This window comes from Clytia hemisphaerica, unplaced genomic scaffold (genome assembly GCF_902728285.1).
Source record: "Clytia hemisphaerica strain Z4C2 unplaced genomic scaffold, Clytia hemisphaerica genome assembly, whole genome shotgun sequence".
Classification (NCBI taxonomy): domain Eukaryota; kingdom Metazoa; phylum Cnidaria; class Hydrozoa; order Leptothecata; family Clytiidae; genus Clytia; species Clytia hemisphaerica.
The window spans coordinates 140,241-156,847 of NW_027103590.1; the positions used below are offsets into that span (position 1 = coordinate 140,241).

Sequence of the window (16,607 nt, forward strand, 5' to 3'; positions counted from 1 at the left end):
AATACAGGTTAGATATCAACAGTCCCAAGGGCATGTTTCGACCAATCCTCCCAAAAGTTAAGAGCAGTTGACGCTACAATTGAAAAACAATTGAACGTCAAATCATGGGGAAAATATTAGATTGCGATTCGATTGCGTTCGACACAATCCAATTGAAATTATTCAATTATGTTCAATTGGGCTCATTCGATTCGTTCGATTGACACTGTCTGGTTTTGATGCCATTAAAACATTCCAAGATGCAAGATTCAGAAGAGAATGAATTGAAGAAAGCTAAGAAGACACGGAGTACAGACATACACAAAACTTTTAAGAACACCCGAATTAGAAGCAGTAATTATGATGTCACACATTCTTTCCCTTTCAAGCAAATATCAAAACCCCAGTTTTGATACACAAGGTACACAAGGTCAGGCAGGGTCAGGTGCACTGTTAATCATTAATAGAAGTCCCAAAATCAGGGCACATAAGCTTAGACATAACTGGCATAATAACACAAAACTAATAGTTTAAGCATCAATAACCAATATCGAAAGGCTTTACCTGAAAGATTGACGTTTTGTGTATGTGTTTCTTTGTTTCACTGATAAGTGAATACTGCTAAAAGGTACAAATAATTGCGAAGCGAATTTATGAGCGAAGCAGTTTTGCTATATTGTGCACGTACCTTTAACTTCTATCCCAAGCGAAAATTTGCCATAAAATTTGCTATATAAATCACATCTTCCAACCGATGATTTTATCAAAATGACCTTGAATGGTTTGGCTTGAAGCCACGCAAATTTTCTCGGTTTGGTAGCTAGGACTGCGAAAAATGCCTTTTTAAAATGGTGTACCCTAGCAGTGAACAGCAACAAAATTACCGGAAGCCGAAACACGGACTTAGAATCTGAAGTTGATCAAAATATTGCCGCGCGGGCGGCACGCATCTAAGCAATCTAAGCAGTGGTTCTTCGGTTTTTAATGTTTATTTTGCTATTAAATGGAAAAAAAAAAGTTTGAACGGTGACAAAAAGGATCTTCATCATCCCTTGACTTTTAACAGCAAGTATCAAGTATCAAATAAGGTCAATCAATGAGAGTTTTTGCAAGTCGCGCGGGCGGGAGGAGTGCTCTTTTAGTGAACGAAACTTACCTTGCAAAACCAAGTGGATATTCTATAATAAAGAAGTACGGAGGTAGTCAAATTTGTCGAATTTGTCAAGAAATAAATCCGAGATAAATCAAAACTGCCGAAGAACCAACAAGCCATCTTTGTACATTTTTGTTTTTGCTTTATTTTTATGTTTTGTGATGATTTCGACAGACGATTCGTGATTCGAATAAAAATGTTCGATCGACGAATATCGTTCGATTTTATTAAGGCACATTTACACTAGAATAACTAGAAGGAAAACAAAAGATCGATGCGTGGGCCCGGGGGGGGGGTACTAGGTTTGCGAGGTGACGGGTATGTCCGAGCCGAAAATCGAAAATCGACCCTTTGAGAGAAAAAAATTTGGTGATTTTGGGACCCTTTGGGAGACTTTTTCCTAAATTTTGGTCCTTTTTTTCCAAATTTTGGTTTGATTTTCACCAAATTTTAGTCAAAATTCTTGGAAATCGTGACCCTTTGAGAGAGAAATTTTTGATTTTTGTGATTTTGGGACCCTTTCAGAGACCAACTTTTGAATTTGTACCCCTTTGAGAGACTTTTGAGGAATGAGAAAAGGTACCCTTATGGCTCGCACATACCCGGCACCCATTTTGCCTAAGTACCCCCCCCCCGGGTGCGCGGGCCCGCTGCCCGGGTGTTGTACCGCCGTGGATTATGTGGTGTGTTTGGGGCATTAAGGCTCTTACGACCCTGTAGCGGCTTTATTAGAAGAGGGATTTTTAGAGAGTCTCTTATTTTGCTAGCAACTTGCGAATTGAGGTGGAGTCTGGATCGCTTCGCAACCCTTATACAATACGGCTAGTTTGTGATGCTGAACAGAATTGGCTGCCAAGCCGCAAAAATCCAAACATTTGATGCTCGCTACTTTGGCTACCATCTTTTCACGACTTTTTTGTTTATATTTTTTTGCTTTGTCGTGTACTAAGAGCCTAACCATGAGAATTCCAAGAACTTGAGATCGTAGAAAAAGAAAGCGTTTTTTTTTTTTTCGGGTTTGTTTTGGACATTGGCAACACCACACACTGGGTAGGTTTCTAGGAAATCTAATATACCAAAGGTTATAACGTTTCCTTCCTTTGCTCTTGTTTTTCAGTAATAAAAAGGTAGAAAGTGATAGCTGTTCATATTCAAAAGGTTGATTGACGAGAACATAGCCGCAGTAAAAAGGCTACTTGTTCTTGCATAAATTATTGGTGGTGGCTATAATAATAATGGAGACAGCTTCAATCTACAACAGTATTCTAATGACAAGTGCTGTAGGACAAATACAACAGAAATGCAGCAATTGTATGGCTCTGATTTTACACTATTCGGGAGCATATCCCATAAAGTACGAGGAAGAAACAAAGATTGAAAGTGAAGAATATAATATTGATCGCTTCATTGGATACCAAAAAGATCAATTTCAGCATGTGTTAAACGAGTTACACCAGTCAAACTTCTATTATAAGGGAATGTCAAAGGAGCAAGCTACAAACCTACTGATTGATAAAGGACCAGGTCACTTTCTTATTAGGGAAAGTAAATCTGTTGATAATTATTTCACGTTAACTTTTAAAAATCAAAAGAATGAGGTGAAGAACACGAGAATTCAATATAGCTTTGGTTTATTTTATTTCTCAATGTCAGCAAAGAAATCGTCTTTGCCTGTACAAGAAGATCAACGTATGTCACCACACAGTCCAACACTTTTTATGAATTCAAAGGGAAAGCAAGAAACTCCTAAAGAAGATTCCGTACTGAAAGCTGATTCTGTTATCAAACTCATTGAACTGTACGTAAAGAAATGTAAAGAAACTAATAAATCAGTTAAAAAGATTTTTCTTTTGACACCAATTAAACATACTGTTTCTTCATTGAAGCATATGTGTCGTGTTTGTGTAAATGACGAGACAGTTGATACAAATGTTTTACCAAGGATACTCAAAGATTATGTCAAAAATTATCCATATAAAGTCTGAAATCTTATATTTAATATCAAATTTTATGAGCATTTCAAGAGTGAAATAAGCGGAAAATGAAATTTGCGGGAAATCAATATTTTATTTATGTGAAAGACTTTAAAATGCATTAAAATAACCTCTAATCAATATTAAGAAAAATATTCTGTAAGGGCTTAGGCTTTAGTTGCTAACTATGTTGAATTTTATGTTATGAATTTTGGTACTGTTCAAATATATTTATAAAATGTGTAAAAATTTATAATTTATAAGATTAACTTAAGAGATTTTTATTATTTTTATGTATACTAAGACTACGTTGTATTTCTGCAGCTGTCTCTGCGCAGAAACACAAACAGAAAATATGCCCTCTATATATTTCATTAATTAATTATAATATAAGAAGTTTTGTACAAATCCAAATTATTTTGTAAATAAATTTGGTGGAGTATTCACTTGTATTTAAACTTTTTAAGTTATTGGACAAAAACATATATTTTTGTCGTTAAAAATATTAATGTACTAAAGTGTGGATTATTTTTTTTAGCATGTGTATGATGATATATTATATTTTTTAAAGTTTTTTTTTTCCCGTCATTTATACATAACCAATAAGGGAAAAATCTAAAGAATCAAAAAAGGGTATTCAGCCTACAAATGAATCATTATGCCATTTTGTGATTTATTTTCTTTATCAATCTAAACCTTTTTTTATAAGAATATCCAAAACATTTTTCGGATGTTCTTAACTTTTTGAGTTTTAAGCCTAAAAATGTTCTTGACATGTTCTTATATGATGACCATTTTGTGAATATTTTTGACCATTTTGCTAAGAAATAGGGTGTTTTTGAGTCCACAAAGCCTTAAAATGCTCTTAACATTTTGGCAATCAAAGCCTTATGTTCTTATATAGTTTCTTTCTTATAAAAAATGTCTATTCCTGTAGCGAAATTTTTGTGTAAGAAATGCCTCATAGACGTAAGTACGTGTCATTTTCTATGAAATTATAAAATGAATGATTCAAAAACACTTATATCGAAACTTGAGAGCTATTTTGTCAACATGTACACTTTTTTAAACCTACACTAGCAAGAATGACGAATTATCCTCGTTTTTTATTTCGACGGAAAAAGCCTTAATTTTATTTTAATGATGTTTGATTATGTTATGGTATACTACCATAACTTTAAAGAAAGGTTGGGACTTTACACTTTCCTACTACTATGGTATTGATACAATCATTTGATAGAAGTCATGGAAGACCGCAAAATTTTCTTGTTTTAAATTGTTCATCAAGTATTGTGTTGCGGTCAAGCCAAATTTGATTTTTTTATCTAAGAAACATGATGTTAATCATCTTTTTACTTTTTCTTGACCAATTATAAGATTAAGAACATTATTGAAATTAAAAAAAAAATGCTAGATTAGCTAAAGAAAATCAGGGCTAGATCTTTACAGATTCTATATCGCGATCAACATTTTCGGTCATGCACAGAGGGGTGGTGTATACAGTCATATACTTATCGTTATGTTTGTCACGTACTACTTGTACTGTTTTAAATCACCCCTAACCATTTTCTAAGAACACTTTGTTTGATACTTTTTTAGAAAACTTTTTTAGAAAAAAAAGAGATGTGAAGTCCTACTCATATCTCTTCTGAGAAGTATATGAAGGGAGGAAATATTATCTAACCTACTCATCCATCCATTGTTTGACTTTCCTCTTATGTAATAAAACTTTTGTTAAGTGATTAAGAGCCTTGACATATCTGCTTCTCTTTTCCTAGCTAGCGTTTTTTGAACGTTTATCTAATTTGGTAAATGTTAGATGAAACTATCGTGGCAAACTCTCTAGCATCACTTCCAGACTAAGTTCCAGGAATTTTGAGCACTTTCTTTAAGACCATAATTGTTTATGATATGGCAGAGGAGACATTTTTCATGTCATCTGGGAGTGCCCTTTAGCTACTGTGAACATCACATGCTAGGCTTTCTTTGGAATTCAGCGTGTGATACAACTTTTTATAAGAACCAGTAAAATCTTGCTGAAGCTCTGCTGCTCTTATTCTTTTTGGCACTTTGAGCCTCAAATTGTTCTTATCCTGTTTTATTTATAGGGTGTAATTGTAGTTATACCCAATGCTTTCAATACTTGACCCTTAAATTGCTTGAAATAGAGTAATTGCAGGTTCAGCATTGCTCTTAAATTGTTCTCATTTTTGCCGATTTTGAGCCTCGCTTTTATATGATTGTTCTTAAAATAAAAAAAGTGTAGCCTTTTAGCGCTAGAATTCATTTTCGCGCTGACTTTCAGTAATAACAAAAAGTTAAAGTTGTAATTGAACTCAATTTTTTCTAAATCACCCTTTGAATCAAAATCAATTGGATACAATTGGAAAATTTCGCACAATTTCCAAACTTGCATAAAAACTTTTCACCGAGACAGTGGTGTGACTGTGAGTAAGAATCTTTTTAGATAGATAGATATGAGCCCTCCGAATGCCCGGGGGGGGGGGGGGGGGGGGGTACTAGGGCAAGATGGGTTACGGGGATGCTCCGCTGGTCAGGGTACCTTTTTTGACCTCCACGAGTCCCAGGTAGGGTCGCAAAAACACCAAAATAGAAAAATCAGTCCCTCGTAGGGTGCCTATTTTTGGAAAATTTAGGGAAAAAGTAGAAAATTTTAGAAAATCTGGGAATTTCAGTCCCATTCAGGGTCACTTTTTTCGCAAATTTCGAGTCCCACGTAGGGTCCATTTTTCGAACCTCAGCGGAGCACCCCCGTCGGTTGACAAGGGTAGTACCCCCCCCCGGGCCGAATGCATTCGGGATGGGTCCTACCCACGAAGGAGTAGGAATCACGGCGCTGACAGACACTGCGACTTTACAGACGCGAGCTACAAAGCCATGGCGTATACCATGACACTTGAACGACACTGGGAGAGCGATGCTCACGCGAGGCCGAACCTTATGAGCGCCACGACACGTCACAATGTCTGTCTAATCTACCCACACTCTTGTATCAGAGTAATGGTACCGAATTCCCCTCACATGGTATGGGTTGACCCGGGCGAAGGTATATTCATCGTAGAGACACAGCAGGTATTGATTTCGGTCCTCCCAGGTGGGAGTCAAGGATGATGACCTCCACTATACCACTACGCATTAGTTTTCACTTTAAAATCGAATACAGTCCAAACCATGCTATTCATTTCGCCATCAATATATAAAAAAACAAATCATAGCATTGATCTTCCGGCTATATTGCATCGGATATGTTTGTAAAGATAAGTTTATGATTTGCATACAGACCTAGGGGTTTCAGGTAATGATTGACCTAGTGTAGTTACAGCCATTCGGTTTAGTTTTCAGGCTCTATTAATTGTAGTGAGTAAGAAGTAGTTGGTATAAGTTTAACATAAGATGTAATACGTGTAAAAAGTGAAAGAAAACTAATTTTTTGTGGCAAGACTTTCAAACATTCGATAGTTCCGAAAGTATTCACAATTGGGTTTATATTCTTGCTCGAATTTACGCAAATGTGCCCAATTTCTTTTAGCAAAACTGTATTTACACAGACCAATAAACTTTGGAGACCCTGAATTTCCAAATTGAGCCCTCCCCCTGCCTACGAAGCTCTTCTTTAGATTTCTTTGTTTGTATCCAGTATCTTACTACCTTCACCTATTTAAGAGATTGTTACAGAAGTTTTACTCCGACTTCACTGTTAAAACTATTTAGATAGAATTTGCTGCAGCTTGACTTTAGAACTACATATATCGTCGACATGCGAAGAAAACGTGATCGAAAGATTTTGACATTGTTTATACATAATTGGTTTTTCTAAGAATCTTCTTAAATCACTTCGTGTTTTTTTACATGAATGGAAACGATAGAAAGATGTTGAGCCAAATGTTTGCTAAATGATAAAATTCTATGTGTCACAACTTTGGACTTCAATGTAATTATTCAATCTTTAGGATATGCTATCTAAGCTGAAACAACAATTTAAACCTATCAAATTTGCTGAAACGTGACTGATAAAAGATCTTTGCCAATATACCTCAATGAGGCTCTATTTGCTCCAAGGAAAAGTAAGGTGTGCAAGCATTGCTGAAGAAGATAATAGCATTATATCAATAAGGAGCCATCAATTTGTTAAGCTATTTATGGTCTTCTTTGCTGATTAATCGCATAATGGCGCTTTTGTAAGGTTTTATGGGAAAGTAGATAATTAGTGAGAACGGAGAATGCCAATGGAATTTCAAGGAAATATAAAATCAAATTTTTTGTTTAAAGATAACATTCAGAGAATCTTTCCAATATTAATCTCCCCGAGCAGATCCTAATTGCGCATAACACGCATTCTTTCTAAAGCCCATATGGCATCGTATGAGGTTCTGCCCAGATTGGTTAGAACATTTTCATAGTTCTTCTTCAGAGCTGGCATCAATATTCTATGAGCTTTTGAGTGCTGTGATCCACTAAAGCGAAGCCACTGCACCAAAATCAAACGTCACTCATAACCATAACTGCAATGACATTTTCAGGAAACGTAAAAACCGAATGTCTTTTTATTTCTCTTTATTTTAAAGATAAGGTTCACAAGTCTTTGCATATCTGATGAATTTCTGCATATCTCAATGCAAGAAACTTCATTATAATCGATATATTACACAACAGTTCGGCCTTGATAAAGAAACAATTGATTTATTTGACATAGCTCTGTGTAATTAAGGGGTTTAATTTTGGTCACAGCAAACGGCATACACACAAGAAAATTAAGTTCACAAAGTATAAATTTGCTTCCCCCGGGGGCTATTAATGGTTCTTAAAACAATGGACCAAAATCAAAACAATGAGTTTGTTCTACATTTCTCGGTCAAGAATCCGGCTAGAACTCGATAATTATGAGCTTGAAACAGCCGTCAAATAACGCTGATACAAACTTGCGCGCTATTAAACCTAGGAAGGAGATACCATATTTGTATTAGAAATTCTATACAGGCTTACAGATGTTTTATGATCATAGTGGAAATATGTGCAAAAAGCTTATCGTATTTCATAAAGGGAATTTCTAGAAAATCACATGATTATTTACCCAGTGATTAAGCAAGAAGTTTCGACATTTGTGCAAACACAATAACAAGATGTTCCGCAAACTTTTTGTTGATTAAGCATCAAATTATTTTTATGAAGTAATGAAAATCAAGACCCTTTTGAACTATTGTGGGTGGCTCAATCTACTCGAAACCTTTGAGTATGAAGTGCCGTTGAAGTATTGAAGTTCTCGAATGGAAAATGAAGCTAGTAATTCCCATCTTAAATGTTGGTTTTCACACAAACGTCAAATTGAAATGAAATTTATCGCCAGATTTTGAAAGTTTTGCCGTGTAAAAACAAAGGAAGTGTTAGATTTAATCCGTCATCTTAAAAGCGGTAAAAGCTTAAGGCTTCAATTTTTCTTGCTTGAGAAAACTTAATGATTTCTCAAACTCTAAACTGAATGAACTGATCCGGTTATAACTTTTCAACAAGTGAATAAAATCACAAAACTCTATGTTTTAATGGCTTGCTTTCCATATAGGGATCTCAAACTCTGTTGTTTTCAGTATTAGTTCATGGAAATTTTGAGCATCTTTGTGCCTATCCAAAAGATGAAAAGAGTTTCAGTGTAGCTTATCATGGAGAAAGGGTAAAATTTTAGGGCAGTTTTCTAACTTGGGATCGAATTTTGCCCACATTTCCACTGGAAGCTCTGTGACACAGAAATGTTTTTAACTAGGTCATTTAATGAGCTGTTCTCCAAACCAAACCCTTTTAGCATCCCCTACAAAATGTCTTTATAAATTTGTGAGTGTCAATTGATACACCCCTTCTCAGACCCACTGGGACCCATTCCAACTGGAAAAATTGAATTTAAATCCTCAGCCATAAAAAATATGGGAATATCAATCCCCCATCGAGTTTCAGTCCAATATTTTTATCCCAATTGGCTGAAAAAATCCTACCGGGTCTGTGAGAAGGGAATTGATTACTGTAGAGAGTTTTCTTTAGATATCACTTTAAACAACAATAACAATTCGTCGCAATAAATGTTTTGTCATTCGAGTCACACACAGGTCATGCTTTTGTGAAAAACTTTATACATATGATTACAGAATTCGCCTTGGTGGCACTTTCTTATGGTGTTAGATCAAAATGCTTTACTGTAAAAGTTGACATTGAAGGTCTCTTTGAAACGAATGACCGATAAAATTCATCACGTATTTTTTTAGAGCTAAAATAGTTTAAGAATCATTCAGGACGAATATTAACGTCATTTATTAGCTTTTTTTTCATCTGATATTAAGATTCAACAAAAACATCACTTCTCATCCTTCTAAGAATTAATTAAAAAAATGTTTTCCTAATTTGAGATTAACAAAGCTGTTTTCAAAACTCTATGATTTCATGAAGATTATTAACAGCTTTAAACAACAGGGAAACTTAAAAAATAAAGTGCCTGAGAAAGTTACTGGCAAATGGAGTCTTAGAAACCCCTGGCAACTTAAGTTAAAGCTTAACAAGATAAATCACATGTAGGCGTATTACCAAGGGAATAATTTTTACGACTTCCTCAAAGAGCAAAAAGGCGAAATTGGGATAAATCCATATACGTTATCTATGACAAAGTTTCAGAATTAGTAAGCGCTTAGAATAGCTTCTGAACGTCAACACAATAGATACCGTGCGTACAATAAGTTTGACCTTTGAACGTACACGTTTTTTATAAGAACAAACTATTTAAGGGCTCTGACTAAAGTGAGTTTTTCATAATTGTCGTGTATAAAATGTGTTTTTCTGACTGATGTAACAACAAAACTATAGCATGTTATACATTTTCTGTTAGGCCAACTATTCCTGAAGCTGAAAATTCAAATATTTAATTGAAAAAAATTTGAAGAAGAAGAAAATGAAAGCAATTGCGAAGACAACTATTTTAACTTTGAGGACCTTATTTTCGGCGAATTTTTGCACTAGATGGTGTATCTTTAGCCGCAAACTAACGATAGATTTTCGGAAATTTTTTGTAAAAGCTTCTTTGTCTCAAAATCTTAAAAATAGTAGATTTTCACCAATTTTCATCCCAATTTCTCGTACAAAAAGCGTCAATTTAGAGTAATTTTCCGAAAACATTTAGATAGTTCAATGCTTTGCTTTGTTAAAAGTGTGAATGAACTCAAAACACAAGATTTATCTTCAATCTCATAACTGATCTTTTGACTATGATCAGAGCCCTTAAGTACATAAGGCATCGATGGCAGAAATATTGAGAACAAGTTAAGAACATTTTATGGCTTTGCGGACCCTAAATCATCTAAGGAAGTTGCATAAAAATACTCACAAAACGGTGAAAATAAGAACATGTTAAGAAAACTTTTAAGCTTAAAACCTTCATGTTAAAACTCAAAAAATTAAGAACATCTGAAGGCTTTAAAAGTTTTAGATGTTCTTATAAAGATACGTATTTGTACCAGGCTTTGATGTGAAATATTTGACTTTTCTTATGCTAAAAGCCCGTTTAAAATTAAAGCTCTAGAGAATCATTTGATCACAATGAGTAATGGACATTTTTTCTGAGGATACTTTAGCAGTGGCTCGAAGAGTACATAATTAGCCAAATAAACTTGTTACACCCCTGTTTCAGTGACATTTTAGCCATTGAGGTATAATTCATGGATGACTTCCATCCAACGTATATTATATCCAAATGAACTTGTTACACCCTTGTTTCAATGAAGTTTTAGCCATTGTAGAGATAAAGGAACAATAATTACCAACGTGAATGACAGATCCCCTATTAGTTTTTTGTTAAATATCATTGCTCACGGCTAAAATAATAGTGGGGATTTTTTATAATTTACTCCCTTTCCCACTGGGGATAAGAGTATAGGGAAAATTCAAGGTATTTCTTTTCGAAACGATATAGGCTATATAAAGATAGAATTTCCAATGAGGCTTTAACACGAAGTTTTTTATGAATGTTAAAAGTAGGATGAATATGCTAATAAAGATTGGTAACCTTTAAGACATCTTCAGAGCCTAAAAAGGAACCCTCATCATTGGCACGTTCTTGTACTCAATTCTCCCTAAGTACCCCTCCCCCCGGGCAGGCTGAACTCATTTTATGAGTAAGTAGGTTGACCCAAAAAAACATTAATTTTAAACTCGGTGTTTGTTTATAGCCATGATCCTTATTCATTTTCATCTGTCATAAAATTTCCAAGAATTATATTTTGAAAGTACTAAATATTAACTGCTTCTTGTCTGGGATAACGAACATAATCATGTCAACGAGGTACTTTCTTTTTGTTTCGTATTTGCATGTAGATAGATATGTTTTGCAGATGATATGTGAAAATAGGACATTTAAGAGAAAAATAAATCAAAGGAATTTTTACAGAAGGAAACCAAGCTCACACCAAACATTTAAACTACGTCCCTGAAATGACGGTAACGTTCCAATCACGCATTATATGGACGTTGAAAGAACGTTGAAGTTGTAGCTGGCAATTAACGAAGAAATTATTACTTAATTGCCTTCACTATGGAGTGTTTTTATTTTTCCTACTTTCAGCATCAGCTAAGTTCTAAGAAACTGACATAAGATATACCTCAGTCAGGCTTTCAGAGTTTTTAAATGCGCATAAATTAAATGGAGTAATATTTAAGGAGATGGAAGGCTCGGTTTCAACTAGACAAAAATTGTACGAAGCTTTTTTGAGAAGACCATCTGTCGAATTCTAAGAATTCCCCTTCATAGCAAAAACAATCAATATGGTATGAAACTACGAAACTTTTACCTGAAGCAATATTGATTTGAGAAACTACTTGTGAATGAACTTTCTCTCTGACCATTTTTACACCCCTGCAACAGTGACCTGGTGGATAACGCACGGAAGCAAGACACGCCGATGAAAATTAAGCCAAATCTCAGATTAAAACCCGGTGAAATTTATTTTTCCTCAACAATTCTGGTGGACTACTGAAACAGGGATGAATTTTTTATCTCAGCCCAGTGAAATAGAGTAGGAGAGCTACTATCTTCGAGGTTGTAATTTACGATATCAATAAATATTTTGGGAAAGTAATCTTCCATAGGCTTCAAAGATTCCAAGTAGTAAAACAAATCTTGTAGCACAAATGAAGAAAAATTCTTTATTTGTTATTTTTCATCGTATTCATTTTCGAAAAATATGAAACATTTTTCTCAAAATTATAGTTACACCCCTATATCACAGACCCGCTGGGACCCCAGCCCCACTGGAAACGAGCAAAAATTTTGTCCCCGGTAGGAAAATACCCTGGGAAATTGACTTATATTTCATCCCCACTCGAAATTAAATGTTTAAAATTTGCAATCCAAAACCATCCCCACTGGATTTTTTAACCTTTGAACAATAGAATTTCTATCCCCATTGGGATTTCAATAGGAATTTTTATCCCCACTGAGAAAAAAAGTCCCACCAGCGCTGTGAGGCAGGGGTGTATAGTTGCTCCAAGTTATCTTTTCAACGGTGTGTATAACACTTGTATAATATGTTAGGATAAAAACTTTCGAAAAATGGCAAGCAAATCATATATTAGTACAAAAGTTTAATTTAATAAACTTCCAAACATTACCCTATCGCATTGATGTGGTGAGAATCTCTTTACCATTGGGAATAAATGAAGATGTCTAATGCTTGTGTGGTACTCGATTTCTAAACGACGGCATGTGCTGCCAAAAAATCAGCTTTCAAAATCGGACACCTACACAGTGAATCTCTTGAGGAGTGAAAAAGTACCCTTACAGTGTATTTTACCGAACGTTTCTCACTCTTAAAGTGTAGTTTGGTTGCATATCTAACTTTGCTGAACCCACCTGAAAATGAGCCTAAGATGTCGACACAATGTGCAAAACAAATCAAAATGGGTGCAAGTCAAAGCTATAATGACACATCAAACTTTTATTGTCAGACTTGTGATTCAGCATTCTCCAGACACAGCTTTACAGGGTATCCAGCTAAGAGAAAACCCTTGTAGCGCACTCTATCAAAACATGAACATATAAACGACTAGACGTCTATCTTTTATTGTCTCTTTGAAGCGAGCTTCGTTGCCGCCTGTATTTCAAAATTGGTATGAAAAATCCGACAATATTCCGTCATAATTTTATTTCTTTGAATTATTTAGGTAAAAGCATTGATAGAGCTTGAACATTACTCCTAATGTCCAAAAAAATTATTTTCGAATTTTTTCACAAGTTTGCAATATATTTTATCAACATTGTCAACTCTAAAATGCGGAGCTTCAACTGCGTGTATACTTTTGAATCTCTTTTGTCACTCAAATAATTTTTTTTGTGACTTGAAAAAAATAGCTTGCCAAAGTTGAGAGCCTGTTTCATAAGAAAATCGAAATTAGAATGTGACACTCTCTAAAATTACTAGACACTTTTAAGTCAAAAGTTAGAAATATTAGTCGGAGTTTTGACAAGCTAACAAAGATTTTGCCTCTGTTATCTTTGTTATGATATAGATAAACGACTTGAGAAGAGTAGAACAACAGAGACTTTTGTCGAAGTTTTGACGTTGTTAGCAAGGTATTCCCAAGTGGTATACCATCAAAATCTATTGTTTCATTTTATGCTTTTAACGAGGCGGCAACGAAGCTAGCAGCCTTTTCTACAAAAAGACAAAGGAGATGGATGTCCAGTCGTTTATATGTTCATGGTGGCATCCAATACATGAGCTTTCATTAATACTGTATGAGCACCTGTTCATGTCTTTACATCCCTTTCTCACAGACCTTGTAAGATTTTTCCTGCGGAGATAAAAATAATAAAAACACTGAAGCTTGAAGCTAGCTCGATGTGAATCGATATTCCCATGTTTTTGATAGCTTGGTATTTGAAATCCATTGTTTTCAAATCAGAAAATATTAATTGGGAATGGAAAAATAGTACATGTGCAATGAGGAGTATAACTTTCTGTTTGGCTTATTTTTCGAATCGGGGGGAGGAGCACCGGGTCCGTGAAAAAGTGTCTTTCTGGTACTTACATCTAATAAATATTCTCCTGGATATCAATACCTACAACCCCTTCTCCTCAAAGACCCACTGGGACCCCTTCCTACCCTAGAAAAATTGTCCAAATTATCGTCTCCAGTGGAAAATTATTCTCCAATTTTTGTCCCCACTGAAAATAATCAAATAAATCAATCCTCACTGCAAATATTATGCTTTTTTTCCATCCCTACTAAATTTTCTGAATTGAAAACAAAAGAATTGAAATCCCCAGACATTAAAAAAAATTGGGAATGTCAATCTCCATCGAGTTTCAGCCCGTTCTTTTTATCCCACTGGCTGAAAAAATCCTTAGATCTTTGAGAAGGGGGTGTATACCCAAATCCTTAGATCTTTAAGATTCCCCACAAAAATTTCGAATGGACATTTCTGTCCCCTTAGTGTCAAAGTTTCCTCAGGGGGCACTTAGACAGGATTGTAGATTACCTTTGATTATTCATAATGTCAAAAATTGATCTATCCTTGTCTTTCCAGCAAATGCGTTTCTTTGAACTTTTCAAAAACAAAAAGCAAAAAATACAAAATACCAGTCAAGTGCAGCAACGATAATTGAAATTCTCTTTTCTGCACATCATAGTTTTACAAAATTCATAATTTAGAATATTGTTTAACAAAAACGACAACAAGAAAGAAGCCCTTGCACCTTATTTTGAAACATGGTCTACCATTTCTAATTGCTTTTGTACGAATATTTTAACCACAATCCCACGCGGTAGAAAAAATAAGATGGCGGCCACCATATTCTAATTTTAGTGAAATTTTGTCGATTATCATGTCACTTCTCTCTCCCTACTAGAAAGTGAAGAGATTTTCCAACTGAGAAAAAATCTCGGAAATTTTATTCCTAACAAAAAAAACTATACTCATCTCTTATGCAAGCATTTGAGCGGCATTGGCAGTTGCCTCGTTTATCATATCCTAACTGAGTAAAATTCCTTACTGTTTCAACGAGGGTTTTAACCTTGTCTTTACGTCATACTTAGTATATGAAGTTTTACTATAAATCACATTTTTATGGTCATCTATACAGAGATTTTTCATATAAACAATATATGGTTGTAACGATAAATTCTGGGCATACGCTAGAGCTAGAAAAGAAAGACTGAGTCAGGAATTAATTTTTTATCCAAAATGGTACCCTGTTAAATATAATTTTGACCCTAATATCCACTCTAAAAAATTGTTAAAGAATAAGCAAAAGTTGCAACCTTATAAGAGTGAATTTTTGATATTTTCAGATCCTAAAAAAGAGGATCATGCTCACTCGGCAGTAAGCCTCTGCATTGTATCTCACTATGAGAAAAGCGCACGGCAAGATGGTTTCTACTATAGCTTCATCCACAAAAAAATTGTATTATAAAAACTCTGCAACTTTTTGGCAGTAACACTAATACAGTAATTTTGATATCAAAAGTCAATTCAAAATGATAGTCAAAGAGAAATATTATAAGTGACGAGTAGCATAATTTATTTTAAAACGTATCACTACTGTTCATTTCTTGGAACTGCTTTGTCGATAAAAAAGTAAGGAAAATTCACAGCAAGAGAAAAATATGAAAGTATTCGACCTAGAAGCGACCGTATGAAAACGAGACGCGTATGTAACGAGACTCCCCGTGATTTTTATTCTTCAATCAGATCACGCAAATCAGCAAGAAAACTTGCTTAATCACACATTTCTTTGAGAAAAGTCCAAATCACACATTAGGGCTCAATAATTTTTCAAATCGCAATCACGCTTTGACCTCTTATCATGCAATCACGAAATAAAGATTCTAAATCACGTGATCACGCTAGAAAGAAGACCCTGTCACAGCATCAAGCAAACTGCTTGGGGCTTCTGTAAGGGGGAAGGGTGTATAGGCATTCTAGTATGTGAAAATAGGTGCCGAACCTAAATATGCGAGTAGACTTTTCAGAGTATCTGTAAGGAGTATAAAAACCACAAAATGTCAAAGACCTTTTTCTAAGACCGACATTGTCTTTCTAAGGGTCAATTTTTGCTAAATCTTTTTATTAGTAGGAGGTCTGGTCCGTAAAAATCCCGGCAAAAACCAAGCATTACCCCTAATACAACCCTAGCGGACCTGTTTCACCTTCTACGAGAAAAAGGTTTGTGGGGCGGGACTCCGGAAAATCCGGTTATTATCGCTACATTATGGTTATTTTGCAACAGTTTTTCCAAATTTCCGAAATCTTCCTCTGCATGGTAAAGGTCCAAATTTGAGACTTTTCCCCATACAGACAGCTGTTTGTAAGTATAGTGCAAATCGGATTATAAAATGCTTTTTGACACCCCTCGCGGTCTCAGTGTAACTTTTTCCTGCAGCGGGGATAGAAATTCTCAGGTCAAAAAATCCAATTGGGATGATTTTGGAGTGCAATTTTTTCCAGAGTCCCA

General features: G+C 35.0%; 2 protein-coding genes across 3 annotated transcripts in view; one reads left to right on the plus strand and one right to left on the minus strand.

Annotated features, from left to right (window-relative positions):
- Nucleotides 1-14,862, minus strand: part of LOC136801508 (uncharacterized) — a 59,888-nt gene extending 45,026 nt beyond the window's left edge. The window contains exon 1 of one of the 2 annotated variants that reach the window (XM_067058146.1): nucleotides 14,633-14,862. The gene's annotated coding sequence lies outside the window, so the exon portion shown is untranslated. Of the gene's footprint in view, nucleotides 1-543; nucleotides 629-14,632 lie in introns of those variants that run through there. The other variant, XM_067058145.1, reaches the window with a different exon arrangement.
- LOC136801564 (suppressor of cytokine signaling 2-like) lies at nucleotides 2,368-3,117 on the plus strand. The gene has a single exon (XM_067058200.1). It carries the CDS (start codon nucleotides 2,368-2,370, stop codon nucleotides 3,115-3,117), a length of 750 nt encoding a protein of 249 aa, XP_066914301.1.
- Nucleotides 14,863-16,607: the final 1,745 nt, after the last annotated feature.